This window comes from Phasianus colchicus, chromosome 2 (genome assembly GCF_987193195.1).
Source record: "Phasianus colchicus chromosome 2, bPhaCol1.hap1.1, whole genome shotgun sequence".
Classification (NCBI taxonomy): Eukaryota; Metazoa; Chordata; class Aves; order Galliformes; family Phasianidae; genus Phasianus; species Phasianus colchicus.
This window is the reverse complement of record NC_143437.1, coordinates 63212715-63232872: the sequence shown is the minus strand read 5'-3', so window position 1 is coordinate 63232872 and position 20158 is coordinate 63212715. Positions and strand designations below refer to the sequence as shown.

The window sequence follows — 20158 nt, the reverse complement described above, 5'->3', positions numbered from 1 at the left end:
CCTTCAGAGTCTAAGGAAAACTGATGAGTAAAATGAGAATAATTAAGAAGAGTTGAGGTGTAATTTCATGGGATAAAGAATGTGAAATGCTGATGTGTAGAGAAAAGTGTGGAAGTGTGAAAGATTAAGAAGCTTTTTGCAACTACTGTTACAAGTGGACTCAGGTATGCTAACTTTGAACTCCCAGTCAGTACAGTCTTTGTACTTCTCTAAGACAGGAAGATAAGGAAGTGGGAGAAAGCAATGGTGGGCAAGGTCAGATTCAGAGCTGAAAAAATGGCATCATCAAGCATGCTTGAGACCACACTGTATGCGTGGGAAAGGTTAAATAATGTGTCTTCCACTGACTCCTGCAAGTTATACACAAGGATTCTTAGATATGTACTTAGATACTTGTGTCTTATTCAATCAATTTTTCACACTGTTTGGTGCAATAGTGGTCAATATTCTGAATTTTGTTTGTTGGCAACGCATTTAAGTCAACACTTTGTTCTTCATCCTGCTCTAATAAACCCTCCATCAAAACTAGTTTTCCAAAATGTGAACAAAGTAACACTTACCTTCCTGTCTGTTCTGCTTGTATCTTTGGGTATTTTTGACTGGTTCGAGGTGTCAAAGTTATTACCGCTGTTGTCACTATTACTCACCTTCCACATTAACTCAATTTACTCATGTTGGATAGGCTTTTGCATTATCAATTTCCAACTCAGACCAATACAAGATTAAATTGATGTGGACATTGCTGCCTAGATAAGCTTCTTGGCAGGATTGAAGACTTCTCCTGCTAATATCTGAATATCATGTGAAAAAGATATCGTATGAAGTCATGTTCATTCTCAAACTTTTGTTTGCAGCTTGCTGACTGAGCAGTCTTCTTGAGTTAAGTGAAATTGCATGTGCATGTGAAGTCATCCTGGTACTGTGACCACAGAACAGAGGTCCTCCTGGTTTCCTGTTAGAACGTGTTACTTGTTAGTAAATGTTACTCATGTATAAGTTACTGAAATGGAAGGAATAGCTGTACAATTAAACAAACAGAAATTGAACAGGGAGGAAACATTATACAGTATTTATTTATCCATCACTGATGGCCTGGTGAATGTAGGTTAAGAGAAGAAAAGATAGAAGAATTCAACTGTTAGTATTGGCAACTGTGACTTGTACATGTACAAGTGTGGCTAAAGTGTAAAAGGAAAAAATGACATGGTTACAGCCAATTTGAATCAGTTGTTTGGTTTGGTTTGGTTGTTTTTTGGTTTTGGTTTTTTGTTTTTTGTTTTTTTTTTTGGCCAATGATTTTTAAAGAATATTAAGTCCAAAATACCTCAGTTTTTATTAAATTTGAAGCCAGACTTTCAAATAGTCAAATGCCAAACATCTTGTTTATCTGTATTGGATCTCCATTTAAGAAACTTTTGGAGCTTGACTTCAATGGCAATGTTCCTTAAAAATATCTACATTTTAGCATTAAACAATGCATTTTTACTACTCTCCAGCGTTCCCCACTATCAAGAGTTTGCATAAAAGCAGGACACGATTCTGGCTTCCTGACAGATGTCAGTGAATATCTCTGCAAAATTTACAAATTCCTATTCATGATGAAACATTCTAAAGAACTTATTGCTTCCATTTACTCAGGAATTATTTATATATTGTTTTATTATATATTTTGATTTGATCTCCAATGACATAAAGGAAAAACATTTACCATTATTCAATCAATTAAGAAATGAAAGGTAATCAACATTAAAAGGGAAAAGGAATGTGGACATTAGATTCTCAGATCAATAACTGTACAACTTAAAGTTTGAGATGATTGCAAGTATGTTTAAATTAAATGACAAAATAGACCATCTCTACAGTGAACAATCTAACCACCTTTCTTCAATTGCCTACAGATTTGTAGATCAGAAAAATACAACTACCATTTGTTAGCTTTTCAATTTTTATAATCTCATGAGTGCTCAATGAAGCTGTACTTGAACTGTTTTTCTTTTCATGATCAGGTGGTTCCCTTCTATGAGACAGCATTCCAATTCTTCTCTTTTGGAAGGATTTCTTGTGTCCAAGGTTTACGTCTCTGCATAAAGTTAATGGGGATCACAGTAAAATCATTTTTTGTCTGATGGCAAGTTTTATTTCCTTAATCTATTTCTTGTGAAGTGCCTGAAACTTAGCATTTAGAAAATGTGACTGTTGTCTTATTGTACACAAGCTTCAGTACCTTCTGACATTCTCTGGAAGTTCTGGTGTTTTAGAGTGTTAGTGTTTCTTTTAAGAAATATTTAAATGTATAATAAAGTGCATAATATTTTCTCTGTCTTACATCTTCTTTGGTAGAGTTCTCTCTTCCGTCCTCAAGTGGAGCATTAGACAGATGGAATTAGACAGAAGTAAATTCTGCAGAGCTGATGCTACTTTGATCTTGGTTGCTTTCTTTGACTACTACCAAATAATTTAGGCCTTCTTGATCCCTTGCTTCCATTAGAGTGGTTGAAAGAATGCTGTCTGAATCTGCAGGTGGAACATCAATATCTGCATTAAAAAAAAAAAAAAAAAAAAAAGGTAACAACCTCATGATATACAAGTAGTATTAGAAAAAGCACAAAATCAGCTGGTAAAGAAAGTCTGCCTAGTGACTGAGTGAAGGGTGACTGATGAGTCAAACCTATTTTCTGCTATTGCTTGCATAGATTATACCTTCCACCAAATCACTTAAGGATGTTTGGTCATCACCATTAATACTTTTGCAGATGGCAATACATTTATGAATACATGAACTCTTTTGGTAGGAAAGATAGCCTGCATAAAGCTAACATGGTTTTAATCTGTACCTTTTTGTAACCCTGCTAGTAATACAGTAATAGAGTCCTGTAACATGGTCAGTTTTCTGCCTACTAAATTGTAATATACTCCCTCTCTAGAAGAACTGTAAAATTCTGTCTTCCAGGAAACATGAACTCAGAAGTACAATGTCTTTTATCCATTACTAAAAGCTTTACATTTTTACTTTTTTTTTTTTTAATCTGATGCTGTTCGCATGTACATCATTGTCTGAAATCTATTGCAGGTACTATAACTTTTTTTCAAATGATTAACTAAAAGCTCATGCTATAATTGTTGCTATTCTGTGCATTTATTCCTAAGAACATTTTTTTTTTTTTTTTTATGCTCCCCCCTTATTTTACTTCACAACTGGAAAATGAAACGTGACATTCACAGCTATCGACTCATGAGAATCACAGTTGTTGTGCCGTTGCAGTGGGACAACAAACAATTTATTATGTCACTATAATGACACACACACATCAACTACAAACTCGAAAGTGTTCTCCACATGCTAGAGACCACTAGAAAATATTATGAGGAAAAAGCATGAACAAGATATTTGAATTTAGAAACCTGTTAGCAGAGTGGAGACTGGGACAGCACGAACTGCCTTCATATACCATACTGACTGAGAGCCACAAAAAAATCATTTGATACTCACTTTGTCACTTCGGGACTATTATGGCAATATTTAGTAATTCAATCTCAACCAAGTGCTCACCAACCAGTACAGCTCTTCTGTGTATGTGGTTTTTGTTTAATAAATATTTTAATGGAAACCCTCAGGCACAAGTTGCCTTGGAAAAGGCAAGCTGGCAAATGCTGAGAGCATGTTTGCAGCAAACTCTTAAGAGAGAAACCTTAAAATAAGGACCCAAGTAAAACTCGGTATTTACAGACCAGACATATGCCGGCTGACCTGCCTAAGTATAGAACACTGGAGGAGCATTCAGATTTGTTTCCTGTATAAGTATCTGGAACTGATGAGGTGATGTTTACACAAATGTGAGTATGAGGTCACCGAGATATTTTTACCAGATATATAGATACATTACTAATTCTTTCCCCAACAGGTCTGGAGATCTACAGAATATATAAAATATTATAATCCTTTTTTAACCCATATACCAGTGTATTTCTCACTGCAGAGAAAAAGAGCTAAAAATCAACAGCTTAGCTTTGTTTTACTTTTTGAGCTTTTGAGACAAAACAAGCAAAAAGTACTTTTTTTTGTGTGTGTATGTGGAATGCTCATACCCCGTGAAAAGAAAGAGGAAGAAGATAATGTTGATATCCTTTCTTCTATAGCATGACACACACATAAGCTGCACAGCCATTGCCATAATGAGGTTTTTGACTACAAGAGTCCTTTCCTTTACCATTGTGTTGTCTTCTCTTAGCATGGTGTTCAGTGCCCGTGAAAGCTTAGCACCATTCTGCTGTACAAGCCAAAAACTCTGTGCGAAGATGTCAGGTTATGCAGTACAATGCTTGCCTCTCAAGTAAGTCAGCAGACAAGCAAATAGTTTTTGCTCACTGAGTTATGTGACAGACAGAAGAGAGGCAGAAGTTATATGAGAGACAGAAGATACTGAGAATTAACAGTTAAGAAAAAATCATTTTTTGTTATGAAGTTTCCCCACATTTTGTGAAATATGGGACCTAGAGGTACCACCAACATCCTGGGAAGCCATACGACAATGTAGAGAAGTTTGAATAAAGTTAGGAAGCCCCTCCCAAAGAACATCAAGAATTTGAAGAAAGATAAAAGCTGGAGATGGGAGACAGGTCAGTATATTCATGAGATATCTCTCTTTTCTTTTCAATTTTAACTTTGCTAAAATTAGTTGATTGATGTATAGTCATGCTGGGTTATACGTGAGTAAATGCAGGATGAGCCATGTGATGTGATCCCCTCAGATTTCACAAGCAGAGCCTGGCTGAGACAACAAACGTACCGAGAGGAGGCGTCCAAGGAACACCTTAATAGAATCTGAAGTCGTGCTGGGAAGTCAACTCCAAACGCTTAAATCCTGCTGGCTTGTCCATACTGTGAACTGCTGCACAGTATAGAGTTACCCACATCTACTCCAAACAACCTACATCAGGGCATGAAGTAGGCTGGCTCTGGCAGCACAGTGATCAATAAAAGAACTCTGCTGAGAAGTAGGTCCCCACCATGCTCCATCCTCCCTCAGGTAGACTGCTTCCAATAATTAAAATACCATGTTCAAAGCTCTGCACTGTAGCTGTGTAGATACTTGTGTCAGTTCCTAAATGCACGACCTCTTGGGATGTTTTCCCCAGCATAGTTGTAAGTACAACATCTGAGCTAAACTGCAGGTAAACTAATTACAATGCATCTCTTTATGGGTAGGCAGAACTTTGGTCTCAAGGACCCCACATTAAGTGACATAAGACACTGATCGCCTGACTCATAGTCACAACGGATGGAGTTTGCTTGCTTAGGCTCCTCTGAGGAGGCCAGTCCCAACCTGATAAAATCTGTGCTTCCCCCTCTAAATCCCAGCATCCCAGCCCGGCGCTTCCTGTAGGAGGCAGTGGCCATGCGAGCGGGGTCGTGTATCCTGCCTTTCCAGCACAGGGTCCCTTTCCCTGCCCTCACTGCAAGCTGTGCGGGCTCAAAGCATGTTTTGAAATCCTGCCTGAAAGGGTGCAAATTGTTGTGATGTCTTGATAAGCAGATGGTTTTGAAGTGTTTAATTTCAGAAGGTGACAATATATAAGAGGAAAAAAAGTCCATAGAAAAGTTGATTGGTAGATTCAGAACAAACTGATCTGGAGATCTTCATCTTCTGTTATAGCTATTTCAAGGCCAGATCCTCAGCTAGCGCAAATTAGCAAAGCTCCATAAAAACAAGTGGGACATCAGTGATTTACAACAGCTAAGCATCCAGCCTGAAACATAACTAATTCTGGGTAATGCAGTGGCATACAATGCTTAGCACCTTCAACAGGTTAATGACCACATGTTTAGAAGTACAGTCACATTTACTTCTTACCATTTATATCTTGGTTTTTCTCTTATGTACTCTGCCCCTCACCCCTTCTGCACAGTTTGCATGGGAGTAAACAAGAGACTGGCTGGCATAACAGAAAGGTACCAGCAATGGGAACACCTGCAAAGGAAGTGCCTGGTGACGTACCTTTGTTGAGGGAGAAAAAGGGGGTTGCCTAATGGTGACTGCTTCATCTCAACCGAGTCAATCAGCTCCAGGAGGTGTTCCTGTGTTTGGCCAATACCTGTTGGCCACCTGGAGCTGGAGGTGCTGTGTTTCAGTTTCTGCACATTGCCAGTAAGAATATAAATAGAACAAATATATATCCGTTTTAATGCTTTGCTCTGTATTATGTATCAGTGGAGATATATCTGTGTTTCCTGTCTAATGAAGCATATGATCTTGCATGGCTTGAGAGTGACTCACCAACCTTGCTATTCTGTCAGACACTAAAGATGCTAAAAGCAAGGATTTTGTCCATCTTGCATTTTTACTGCACTAAACTGCTTGAAGCACTGACTGCTTATTTTTCCTCCACATTTTGATAGGCTTTTTTTTAGAGATTCATGGACTGAAATGCCTGTATACAAGATACAGGCATTTCATATGTCTTGGGAAACACACATATAAACTTTCTTATTAACTAGTTCGTTACCATCCTTAATAAAAGAGCACCAAAATCTGCCGGCTCCACACTTGTTTCAATACAATGTGTCTTGATACATAAGCAGGGAAGCACCTTCATTCTCCAGGTCACAAAGTAGGATAAATTTTATCAAGTTTTAATTACTCAGATGTTACATATCTAGTTTAGGCCATTTTCCCAGGCTCCCTTTACAGTCAATTGAGAGAGGAGAGAAGGATGTGTTTTTGTGGAGATACTCATTTCTCATACTGACCTTTACACAATAATGTCCCCTGAACATGTGTACAACTCTCTGGTGACTAGAGTCTAGACAGACAGAGTGAGCACAGCACCTAGATTTTAGTTGGTTATATCTGCACACTCATACAACACAAACGTTTTATAAAATCGGATGATCTGATATTATAATACATTTTTTCCCATTCATTGCAAGGCAAAGTTTCAGCATTACTTTCCATGCAATGTCATACAGCTCATGTGCACTCTCTGGAATCAAAAAGCATTTGTCTAGGGAACACAAACAAAATGATCACCCCATCAAGTTTGCCTTTTCCTGCAGTGTTGTAAGCATTCACTGTTTTGGAAGAAGCCTTCTTGTTGACCCTTCCTGGCTTTGGGTCAGGCACTCACTGAACTAAGTGGGGAAGAGGATTACTGAATTTCAGAAAAATACAAAGGAAGCTAGATACAAGGTTTAAAAAATGTCACTTATCAACACGTCTGCTTTAGAGAAGCTTCCGTTTGTCCAAGTGATTACTTTAAGACTGGAGAGGTGTGCAGAATAGTTTCTAAAAGACAGCTAGTTTTAGGAAAATAAGCTAGTGATTTACAAAGCAATCCAGTACTATCCAGTCAGTAGACATGTAATTAAGAATGAGAGCACTGATCCCAGATTTTAATACCAAATCCCCTCCATGAAAAGTTTTGTACTTAGTTAAAAAAAAAAAAGTGACATTTTTAGCACGTGCCTTAATTGCTGAAAAAAAAAACTAAATACACTGAGTGTTTTAGCTTCCCACATTTTCCAAGAGGCATCTCTAGTTCAGGGATTAAAACATGATCTTTTAAGGCTGAACTTGTTTCCATTTTTTTAAACAAAAACACCTACAGCTCTTGAACAAAACAAAATACTGAGGGCAAATGCAAGCACCTTTTGAGGATTTTTTGTCTAGTCATGCCAGAACTCCTCTCCCCACATTATTATACTCAAAGAAAAAGATATATCAATTATGATCTGCATAGTTTTACCAAACTCAAATCACATTATCAGCCTTTATAAATGTGATTTTTTTTTTCTCAGAATAAATGTTGTCAGCTGGTAGCTTTGATGGCAAAATTTGCCTCCTGTCTCCAAAATAATTGCAAAGTAACTGTGGCAATTGTCTCAACTATGGATTTCCTCAGGCTCCCTCAAACAGCCTGCTATCTGCTCTCATCAGGACAGCCTTTTCCAGCAGTAAGGTTGTTATGCTCTGACAAAGTTCTACATTTCTTCCTTATAGGTCCAGAATGCATTATTGGGAGCAGCACCGATAAGAATAGTCCTCCTGTGTCAAAAAGGCAAGGAGCTGCTCCAGCTGCTTAATGCCCAGTTGTCTGATGTTGACAAAGATGTTTGCCAAACAGACAGGTGTTTCCATACCCATAAAAGGGAACGCTTGGGACTTGAAAAATATAGCGCTGTCTTGAATGCACAAATGTAAAAAGTTTTTCTGAGAATAGATGGACTATTTTACAGCAGTGTAGGACCATGCTTTTAGCATGCTGATTCATGATATTTCTTTTGCACTTTTTGAAAAGGAGGGAAGAACGGCCTATATTTCAGCCATGAGTGGGGCTCCTGAAACAATTCCAATTTGATTCAAAACCAGTAAGGTAGCCCACAAATATCTCAGTGCCACAGATGGAAAGATCTTCCCTCACTCAAAATGTTATCACTTCTTGCCTGCCCACAGTCAATGTCCTGGGAAAGCCTGTAAGAGCAAGAGTAAATGCTCAACTGGTAGATATCAAGAGCCTTTAAATTCTCTTGATATAGAGACACTTGCAATGGGTTCTGGGGCTGGTATTGTGCTCATCTGCTGAAATAGAGCAGGAATGAGGTTAAAGCAGCTTTAGGTGCATAACCTCACTAATGCTACTTTCAGTTGAAATGAGTGAGAGGTAGGTAAGGAAATACCCATAGAGATCCCACAGATATGCAGAAAATATTTAGAGAAACTGATGCTTTGTATGTATTAACTGCAGTACTTATTCTGTAGACTGCTATCACAAAGGAACAAACTCATGTCCTCCTGCCTGTGACATTTTTTTCTGTAAAAAGGTTATTGGCTTTGGGCCACTGCTGCCATAGCCTGAGAACTAATCTGCACATCCCAATGGGCTGCTGCCTAGTCATTTGGTGCTGGAAGAAATATGGTTGCTTATAGCTGGCCATACTTGCCACCCTTTGGTCAAGGAAGCAAAGTCAGACTCTGCTGAGAATCCTTTACTCCCTTTCTAAACGTCAATGCCAGGAGCTGCTGGTGTTGCTTGGACATATTTATTGCTATTTGCTGCCTCCTTTATATGAGTAACTCTTGCAGCAGCAAAGCTGGTGTCTCTTCTATCATCCCTTCACTATCCTGTTGGTGTGCTCTCTAGACCACTGACATACTTTGTATATTAGTACACTCATACTTGCAATCTGCTTGACGTACTGCATTAGTAATGTTGAGAAGAAAGTCTAACATTTTTTCAGCACTTCTACCTATTAAACAATGCTAACAGATGTCCAGACCTGCTAATGGCCTAGCTAACTACAAGCAGGTAAGGTTTAACAGAATTTTGAATATGTATTTTCCCATAGCTAAATATTATAGTTATTTTGAGTTCTGTTATTACACCTTGCTTGACATTTGGCTCTTTCTTTTGAAACCACATCTCCTGGTGAGAGCAAGCATTTCTTGGCAGCAGGGTAATGACAGGAGTTTCGTTACACACAAAGGCCAATGACTACGTAACGTTTTTGGAAAACCTTGCCCAGGACAATCCATCAAGGAATGATATTTTGGATTATTTGTTCTGGCTGTCATCTTCCTACTACTACTGCAAACACAAGAAGTGCTCCATTTAGTTTTAGCTAAAAATGAATGCAAACTTAGAGCTACTTTAAAAATCACTTATTTCTGCAGCATTTTATAAATTGCAGGCTGAGACTTCATGCCCCAAACTGTGTGGCAGGATCACAAAGGAGCGTGCATTTTATTCTTGAAGTTTGACTAGCACATGAATTACTAGTCCTTGCATAAAACAGCCACACTTTTGGAGCCAGAATTACTCTGAACTCCATTACAAAATGTTTACATTTCAGGCAAAGAAATAATTGAATGAGTTTAAGCTGGATATCTGCAGAAACCCTACAGGCATGGTTCCCTGATCAGATAATATGGTAACATTAAAACATTACCAAGACTCTAGGTCTTCAGTCAAGTATGCAGTGTTCAGTTTGAATGGACTTGTAAAGACTCTTGGGGAAAGAAGAAGATAACCAACAGACCAACTATGAGTTTTTTGGGGGAAAGTATGTCTGTTATAGAGACATGTGAAGATTTTATCAAGTGTTTAGTAATTTAAAAGAACTTACATGAAAGAATGGTATGTAGATGAATTAATTTCAAGTTATACTGTTTGCTGATGGGCATCTCAGTGTGAAAATCATTAGAAGGCCTGAGGAGAAGCCAAGGAGGAATTTTGAGAACTGAAGCATGCCTAAAATCCTGGCCACAGAGATACCTAGTAGAGTATTTGAGATGAGATTTCTATCTTCTAGACAGCTTTGTTTAGGTGAGATAAAATCCATACAAAATATAAGGCCTATTAGCTTGGGCAAGGTGCCTAATTAATTGGCTGTAATCATTTCCTGAGCTAATTCCAGGCTTAGATTTGTGCCAGATTAAATATCTTTTTTTCCCGAGCACCACTATTCAAAGCAAAGATGCCCTTAAAGAAATTAGCAAATTATATTACATGCATATGCACTAAGCATTTCTTTATTGGTTAAGGATGCAAAATCAGCTGGTTAAAAAAACAGGAAATGACAAGTTATCAGTGCTAGCTTACTTTGGTCCCAGTGCATCAGCAATATAATCTTTGGCCTTGTAAAGACGTATGAACATGTCATACCGAGTGGATTTGATACAGAGAGAAATTATGATGGGGAAGGGGAGGTTGACATTTGTAAAACATCATTGAATGACAAAGACTAGCAAAATATTGAATAGACTATCATTAATTGAGAATTCAACAATGTCAGTCAATTGAACGTAGATAAAATTTGTTGAAAAATGGCTATGTAATTGCATAAGTGAATGCTGCATCATTCCTGGAATTGATCACAATTTGTTTGAGGGTGGGGAAGATCACAAAATACTGATGTATTAAAACTGTTTATGAGACAGAGTGAGTTTCCAGTTCAAAAATTTTTGTGGGAAAAAAACTTCTAGAAATTTTTGCAATTACTAGTTTTTGCTTTTTTTGGATTGGGAAGCACTTCTTTTAGCAGAATTTGGGTTGTTTTTTTTTTTTTTTTCCCCCACTAGAAAAGCAAAATAAGGAAACAAGTTAAATTAAAAGTAACTGTGAAATAAAAGTGAGATATTTAAAGAGATAAAAACCTTCTTTTTGAAGACTTTCAAATCACACCATTTACTTAAATTCCACTTTTTTCCTAGATTTAGCCATTTGGGAATTACTGCAGGATTGGAAAATCTTGTTCTGGCTCAGTCAGGATGTTCATTTCCATGTTTAGGTGCTCTGAGTCACGCTTGCTCAGATTTGACATCAGATTTGACTTTTCAGATTTCTGTCTACAAAATTTTAACAGTATTCATTTGCAATTGGGCTTTGTTGTGTCCATTGTCTTGAGTATGTCTTCCCTAACATCACCTCATTTTACTCATGCACAGTATGCAAAGCACAGGCATGCTGTGATTCCTGGCTGGATGTATCACTGGCAAAGATAAAGTCTGCCTTACTTAGGTACCTAATTTATGTTCTGTTTCAGGCAACCACTGAACCAGTACTCCTAAAGTAAATGCCGAAGTGCCACCTTTAGCAAATGGGGAGATTGAAATTAGGTCTGAATTGGATGTGTTTTGCAATGCTTGCTCAGTCTCAATCTCATAGGTTTTTTGCTTGGTAATTTTATGTGATGCCTAATACATCCTCACGAGTTCACAAAGAGAGAGGAAAGTTGTGACTTTCCAGTACTTGAGGGGAGCTTATAAGCAGATGACAGATCAACTTTTTACATGAGCAGATAGTGATAGGACAAGGGGGAATGGCTTTAAACTAAAAGAGGAGAAATTTAGGTTAGATGTTAGGGGAAAAATTATTTGCTCAGAGAAAAATTATTTGGCACATGCTGCCCAGAAAAGTTGTGGATACCCCATCCATCTCTGGAGGTGTTCAAGGCCAGGTTGGATTGGCCCTAGGCAGTCTGATCTGGGGTGGCAGCCCTGCCCATGGCAGGAACTGGAACTGAGTGGGCTTTAAGGTCTCTTCCAACCCAAGCATTCTGTGATTCTATATTTACACTGTTGCAGCTTTGGGCAGAAGGTGTAGTGACAGTGCTGCCCAGGCTTACCCTCAAAAGCCTTATTGATGAATCCAGCCACCGACTCTTTGTCTTCAAGGAAGTAGCTGAAGCACAGTGGAGAGTGCCTTATCTCCTGCAGTTTGTGCTGAATATAAAAGAAAGTTGGTCTGTCGTGAGGATCTTGGGCCCAGCATCGTGTCATTAAATCACGTCTGGAAAAAAGAATTGTTAAAAGGTAAGTATTAAAGATAATAGAATCATCCATCTTACCATTTAACCATCTGACAAACAAGTTCAGTGTAGATTTTCAACTTCTGAAGCGTTCATATTTGGTGCAAAGATTACCACCAGCTGCTGAGGGAAGAAAAGCAGATTATGGGTCAGTTGTCAGGAATACTCACCAGGAATGCTTTCAGTTTTGCCAAAGATGGATATATTCTTTGAGATTGGGAGCAGCTATAACATTGTAAGGCCAAAAAAAAAAAAAAAAAAGTCCCCAAAAACCCTACCAATACCTGCTCACAACTCTCACAACTCTCTCTCCTAAAAAGTGGACAATATTTTCTGAGGAAGCAGACAAGAAAATAATTATCTGACTAATTATCTGAAAAATTTCACTAAAACAAAAAAAATGAACTTGAAGCTATTAGCTTATTTTATTCTCCTTCAGTTCATGCCACTTCAGCTTCAAAGATGTTCAAAGCAAACTCTTTGGGACAGAGATGGTTAATTTAGACTTCTGCTCCCAGACCGAAACAAATAGGAGTACATTTTCCCATCAAAGGCAAAAATGGTATCAGTTTTCCCTGGGTGCAGGGACCCTAGCCCGCCCTGTGCAAACCTATTGGTATCATTCAGTGGAAAAACTGCCTTTCCTGTTTGTCTAAAGGATAGGGCTGATTTACACTGCCTACTCGAGGGCATGAATTGTGGCAAGTCCCAGACACACAAAAACAAATCTTACAAAAGCCAGGGGGAGCAGGGCTGAAAATCAAACTGCAGTCAACACCTGGATACGCTAAATGTTGGGAGAGGGGTCTTAGGGCCTCAAAATCAGAGCGCAGCATTTGAGCAGTCAGTGAAAGGACAATTCAGGAAGCTCTTACAGGAATGCAGAGTATTCACCTTTAAGCCATAAGTTCAAATCCTCTCCTGACAAACAGCCTTGCTGTGAGATCTGAGTTATGTGAAATGAATTGGCTTGCTCAGAGGTACCAGGTTAAAAAGGAGGCTGCTGTCCTTCACCGCAACTCCTGATGACAACTGAGAGACATCTCTCTACTTCTGATTTTTCCATGATATTTTTCATTACAATATTGTGTTTGGGTGAAAAACATCAGTGCATTTTTTTTCAGAACCACTTTTCACCAGCCTGTATCACACAGTTGCAGATCTGTTGGTGTGATACCAAAAGAATTCAATGAAATCTTAAGGATCTAGAAAGTGATAGTAACTTCCAGACACTGAATCACTTCCTCTCTCTACTTACTTTCAGGTGTACTGTTTATTGATGGCACAAAAAATACAGACAGAAAAGTACTGAATTGGACTCAAAATGAAGAGAAATAACTCTGGTTTTCCTTCTGTTGGCAACAAAGTATCTGTCACATTCAATTCAAAAGCCAGGCTTGGATGCTGGAAACCAAACCACCTACTTTCTGGTCATGCTGATTTGTAGGATGTTCAAGAAGAGGACCTGAACTGCAGGTTAGTATCTGGGCTCTGATGGGCAGAGCCTTGTGCACAGAGGTGTGCAGAGCTTAATGAATGCACTGCTGTTGTGACAGAAAGGAGAAATAGACAGCCAGAAACCAACAGAGGGAGAAAGAAACAAGAAATAACAAAGTCACTTATGAAACAAGAACTTGACAAACACAGATTCAGAATATTTTTGCATTCCTAAAACAGTCTTTTGAAACAACTACTTTTTAATGGACCATTTGCTTCACAAAACCATTCAGTTTTGTAACTGAGTGGGAATATTCACTGTTGAAAAGACATTAAAAGATGTTCTGCCTGAACCTTGGCATGCACTTGCATGCAAAACTAACACCCTGGTGGCTGTACCAGATGTGGGTCTCTGACTGCACAGCTAGTGTCATTCATACATCTGATTCATATTTCGATAAACACAGCTCATCTACAGATCCCCAAGTCTCTTTTTCAGTTCATTACCAAGTCTTATGTATCTGCACTTCTCTTGAGGAAAGCAGATGATTACCTTCTGCAACAATATCTTAAGGAGGCCAGAGGCAGAACTTCTCTTCCCCTGCCCCTAAAAATAATGAAAATAATCCCACTTCCTAATGTTTTCACACCCAAGGTTTCTGTGTCAGCTCTCCTTGCCCTTGCAGTGCAAGCCTACCACAGATTCCTAAACACTTCTCAGCTGAAGTAATTTGGCCTTTGAACTCTCTTCCTATCAACGATGGTTTGTTTTGTCAAATGACAATGAGAAAGCCAAAGTATCGGGAAGACAATCACCGACTGCTGATGTCCCGATGCAGGTTCAAAACCACACGGAGAGCAGCAGGAATGTCAAGAATCTCAGTATACCATTAATGACCGAACAAAGTAGCAAAAAAGCTATTTAGGCTACTGACAGAAGCTGCACGCAGGTGCTGAGCGTTCACCAAAAGAGATAAAAAGACGATACAGGAATCTAAGAGCTCATTCAGCCCCTTGGCTTTCAAAAACCGGGCTGCTGCTGTTAGGTCCTGGTGCTACAAGTCACAGCCTGCGGATGAGTGTTTAAGCTCTACCTGATATGCTAATTTGTGAGTGCTAGGACTTTAAAAAAAAATACTTAGGTCAACTTTTTCTTGATTCTTCTGAAGATCTTGTCGTTCACTTTAAAGGCAGCTTATAAACCTTTGTGTGAGCTTGAACATTGAACTATTATATGGGTATACTTCACCTCCTATGCTTTTTTATTCGTGGGTCAGCTGCCAGGAATTTTTTAAAGAAACATTTTTCAGCAGAAAATATTAAAACTGAAGTTGCTGTTGGGCTCCATTCGTACTGTCAGTTCACTTCCAGTTTGCACCATGTTCTTAAAATAAAATTCTAATGTCTTCAGTTCCTCCAAATGATATTTTTTTCTTCCCCCTCCCTCCCCTTCCCCTTCTTTTCTTTTAATTGTTAATGCAATATTTCAGCTATATCCAGATAATGATAAGTAATCACCATTTGGAACTAAGAGCATTGTAATTGATGTGGGACCTATTATGGAGATCCAGGCTTGCCAATCACAGGATCAGTTTCAAATCATTTCCTCAGCCCCAGGAGTAAGAATTCTGTACCTTAAGTACCCTCTTCTTCCATTTGTAGGACCAGCTGTCAAACACATTTCTGTGACTGCTTATGCAGAATGGTTGTACAGGATTTGAGACATGAAATTAGGTTATACTGAGTGATCATTGGGTTCAGATTCAATTTCCTCATTCATACACCTCTGTTTGGTATGGGTTGGATATATTATATGCATTCACTTTTTTTTTTTTTTAATTACAGCTGAATTTTGTACTCAAGATACAGTTTGGAATTGAGACCTTTGTTTATCCAGCTCAGTTGAAGTCTAACCAGAAGTGCAGACTTCTTTATTTTGCTCTGCTTCAACTTCTCTTGTTGGCTTTTTTACAGAGAGGTCTACTAAGACAGTATGCTATCAATGAGAAAGCCTGTTATGTCTACTATCAATGGCATATGGTATATAGGACCAAGTTAACTCTTCATTATAGTCATAATAACTTCTAACCAATTCTAAACTGGTTGATCAGGCATTCCCAGCCTGTTATTACTACTGGATTCATGCCTAAGGCTTAATTCATATTATCTCTAAAGTCCTGTTTAAAAGACAGCTATGTATCAGCCATTAAACTTTAGGACTTCATTTTCAGTTCTCACTGAAGTTCATGCTCACAGGCTACACTACTGGATGAGTTAGGAGCAAGTGGGCAGCTACAAGTGTGAGTAGCCATTCAAAATGATAGTCATCTGGCAATAAAGCTATTGCTGTCTTATAATTATCAACGATACATAAACAAAATTAACTTACATGTCATCAGGACAGTTGTTCGGAGATTCCAGCCTTCCTCCTGATCGTACATGGTGTAAAACTTCTATATTGGAGAGACCTGGATATGGCTGTTGACCCAAAGTTAATGTTTCCCACACTAAGACTCCATAAGCCCTAAGAAACACCAACAATAAATTTTGATTACCATGGTGATGATGAGCAATCTCCCTATCATCAGTTAATTAAAATGGCTCCAGTATAAGAACAAGACTCAAAAAAATTAGGAGTAAGTTGTTTTAACTTTGTGTAAAACACTGAACACATCCTTAATCCTGGCTCTAGAATTGCTAAAATAAATATGTAGGACTAACACACTTTCCCAGACATGGTGAGATGCAGTACATAGTCCCTAGGCACCACTCTCCATTTTAGTATGTCTTCACTTAAACAAGCATTTAGAAATCGCTGGAGGTGTCACTGGAAATGGAGAGAGTTACAAGTTCTCCTAAGTACCACTCATAAAGCAATCAGCACCTCATTGGATTTGGCACAGAGAACTAAGTGGACTTTTTAGATAAAGGTAAGAGTGGCAGTTAAATGGATAGGCTGTAGGGCCTGAAGACTTGACCAAGACTGGTGAGCTATAGCCCACCAGTTATCACCCATAGCTATCCAATCTAAAACTGTGTGAATCTCAAGTTTAGCGGAACAGAATTGGTTTCCTTTTTTCCAGGACTCCTGACAGAGTCTCTGCTTCTTCATAATAAACCCAAGTCTGCCCAAATATACCTTGCAAGTAAATCTCTGCAGCAAAGTACTATGACTTTCCTGTAGTGATGCTGAGAAATTTGGGCTTCAAAATAATGAGGTCACCGCTACAGGGTGAAATGGTAAGGGGAAAGTATTTGTTTGTAGGAAGGAAATGTCAATTAACCTAATGGAAAACAAAATGGAAAAAACAGAATATAGGCAGTCAATTCACCGCTCAAACAGGAAAAATAAAAATAAAAAAATTGGGCCTTGTACAAAACTGTTTCATTGAGCAACACTAGTTTTTCCCATCCAGGATCCCAGGGCTAGAGCCCAGAGCATTAAGTAAAGAAATACTTACAAGCAGATACAGTTGTTGTGCCAAGTTTTTTTTTTACCAGTTCATGAAAACACCACATAGGAAGAAATCTACCTTAGCTTGTGAATTATTAGAGATGGAAATATTCAAGCTTATCATTGCTGCTGTAAATCAATATTTCCTTGCTGTGGGATTTACTATTCTTTTCACAATGCTGTGTGCCCGCTCACCAAACATCAGAGCGATTTGTAAACACGCCATCGATGAGACTTTCAGGAGCCATCCATCTGACAGGGAGCAGGACTTCTCCTCTTTTCCTGTAGTAATCATTTTTATAGATATCTCTGGCAAGTCCAAAATCGCCAATCTTTACCACTCGGGAGCAGCTCCCGTATCGCTTCTCAGACACAAGGCAGTTGCGAGCAGCCAGGTCCCTGAATTTTATGGAAACAAGAGGATGGAGTCAGCTTTGCAGAGCGACTCAGGTCAGAAGAGATCTCCAGAGGTCAGATGGTTCAACCCTCTGTACAGAACAGTGTCACTCATCAGGTTAGATCAGGTGGCTAGCGGTCTCATCTAGTTAAATCTTGCATATCTCCAAGGCTGGTGATGCCACAGCTTCCTTGGGCAACCTGTTCCAGTGATCGATCCTACTAATTGTGAACAATGTATTCTAGTTTCCCTTGCTTCCCTGGTATAAAATCTTAGAGCAGCCCATTATTTTTTGAGAAAATTGTAATTAATTTTAACAGAAAAGCATAACGTCATGTTTTAATCCAGTTCTCTTACCCTTCCTGTTATACTGTGACATATTTCCCAGGCATTTTGTCCCAGATAAGATAGTTAGTCTTGGTACTGTGGGTAAAGCTTGAAAGGTGAAGGAAATAAATTCTGTACCTGTGTATGAAACGCATTTTCTCTAAATAGACACAACCTTTGCAAATATCCAAGCATATATCCAAGAGGTCAGTCAGTGTCAGTAAGGGACTCTGGAACTACAAGAAACAAAGACAATATTAGCCACATCTCCTGGCTTTACAAACTCATTATGACAGCCTCCCCATGCAAAGATGGTATTATTTTCTCATCTGAAATTTATAGGATTTTTGCGAAACAGGTGCAAAGTATCTGTGTGCCAATAGAGCAAATGCTAATTAGTCGCAGGGTAAACTGCTAAATCGCTACACTGCAAGGCAGGGTAACACATCCTGTTCTTTGATTTGGGGCTAAGAATATCCTGGGACCTTCAAAATTACTTCTTTGCTGTAGTGGAAGAAATGGGACACCAAATATTTCCTCTTGCTATTATATCAGGTTTTCTTGCTGCTGTATTAGTCAGTAGAACAGGTTATTTCTGTAGAATACATGTATGTACTGTTCAGTAGGCTTCAACACTGACTGTGGATTTGATGTGATCATGTAAATGAAATAGACACTTGCTACAGTGCTCTAAAATTGCAGTGTCAAGTCCCTTTGACATAAACTCATACCATTAATATTCTTAATCTTCATGCTGACTATGAAAATTAATTAACTTCTTAATTAAAGAGGTTTATTCTTTATTCTTTTCTTCTCTTTCCTCTGAAGACTTTTGGGATATAGCCACAAGGACGACAACATCTGTGAGGCCTAGTGGACAAGATATATGACCACTATTATGTATGATAACTTTTCAAAGGGCTGTTTACAGTGTTCATAGAGAAGGACTCAACAGACATATCAAGACTGAAAAAAATCCCACTTTTAGTCAGTGTTTTAATGGTATTCAACATGACATTCACTCTTCTTCACAGCAACTCTGAATGCCTGGTCAGCACTCAATGCTGAGATCCCAGGGCATTAGCCAGGTCAGAGCCTGCAGATGCAGAAGGAACTGGACATCAGCATGGCCTTTAAGGAAGATTAAAACCTAGAAACTGTGGGCAGATACGTGTTAAAAATAGATCCCTTGAGGTCATCCTACCTTTTGCTTTCTGGCTCCTCGTAAATAGCTAAGCAGATCTCCTCCTTCCATCAGTTCCAGTATAAGGTACTGAGGTTCATTTAAGAGGCACACGCCGAGTAGCTTCAGAATGTGGGGATGATCAAATTTACTGAAGAGAAATAAATGACTGTAAGATTAAATATGAAAAAATTCAATTGTTCGACAATAATTTGCATATAGCTACAAGTAATGAATGGGTTTATCCTTTACAATCCCACCTCCACCAACATCATGATTTAGTAACTTAAATTGCCTTCACTTGCTTAGTCACGGAGCAATTCTGTGACATCCCTTCAAAGCATGAGTTTACACTGTGCTTTGACAGATACTCTAATGCATACATGCATATTAAAGGCATGCTTCATCGTGTTTACATGAAGTAAGACAAGATACCCAAAGGTAATCTCATCTTGGAATAACATGAATTGCCACCTGTACACTGGAAGTATGTCTACTATTTTAGTAGAGTATTCCTACTACAGTAGTCACAGTAGAACTATTGATTTAGAGAAATGCACAGAGAGAAATAGAAGCATAAGGTATGATACCGTCATCTTACAATCTAGAGAACTGTTTTGTTTAACTGTTTCTGTTTTTTCAAGATAAACAAAACATGCATGAGAAGAACTAGCAGATATGAGAGTAACTGCTTGTGTGTGTCCAAAGTTTTGGGATTATGACAGAGAAATCAGTCCTCTGCTATCTTGCAATTTACAAACAGTGCAAAATACTCATTGACTCTTTCAGTGATCATGTTTTTACAACCACATTTATTGTGTCTGAAAATAGTTTTCTCTTTGCACTGCTGTGTGAAAGGACTTGCACCATCAGCCAGAGAAACCTGACCCTGTTGGGAAAACTGAAGACATCACTGTTGGGTGGTGTCTAAAGTGCTGTCAAATGCACCAGAGTAAACAAACAAATACAACAGGGGACATTTTCCTTCTAATCTCTTTCAGTTCACTTAATCTTAGGTGTGGGCAAAAGCTCTTCAGCAAAAAGTGTGATTTTGAA

The 20158-nt window shown here is 38.6% G+C and overlaps 1 protein-coding gene across 1 annotated transcript in view; it reads right to left on the bottom strand.

Annotated features, from left to right (window-relative positions):
- Positions 1 to 2383: 2383 nt before the first annotated feature.
- ROS1 (ROS proto-oncogene 1, receptor tyrosine kinase) overlaps positions 2384 to 20158 on the bottom strand; it is a 71133-nt gene continuing 53358 nt past the window's right edge. Inside the window, exons 39-44 of the mRNA XM_031611160.2 lie at positions 19124 to 19253; positions 18058 to 18155; positions 17391 to 17594; positions 16131 to 16265; positions 12122 to 12285; positions 2384 to 2535 (exon numbers count right to left, since the gene is read on the bottom strand). Of these exons, the coding sequence (XP_031467020.2) occupies positions 2384 to 2535; positions 12122 to 12285; positions 16131 to 16265; positions 17391 to 17594; positions 18058 to 18155; positions 19124 to 19253 (883 nt within the window). The remainder of the gene's footprint in view (positions 2536 to 12121; positions 12286 to 16130; positions 16266 to 17390; positions 17595 to 18057; positions 18156 to 19123; positions 19254 to 20158) is intronic.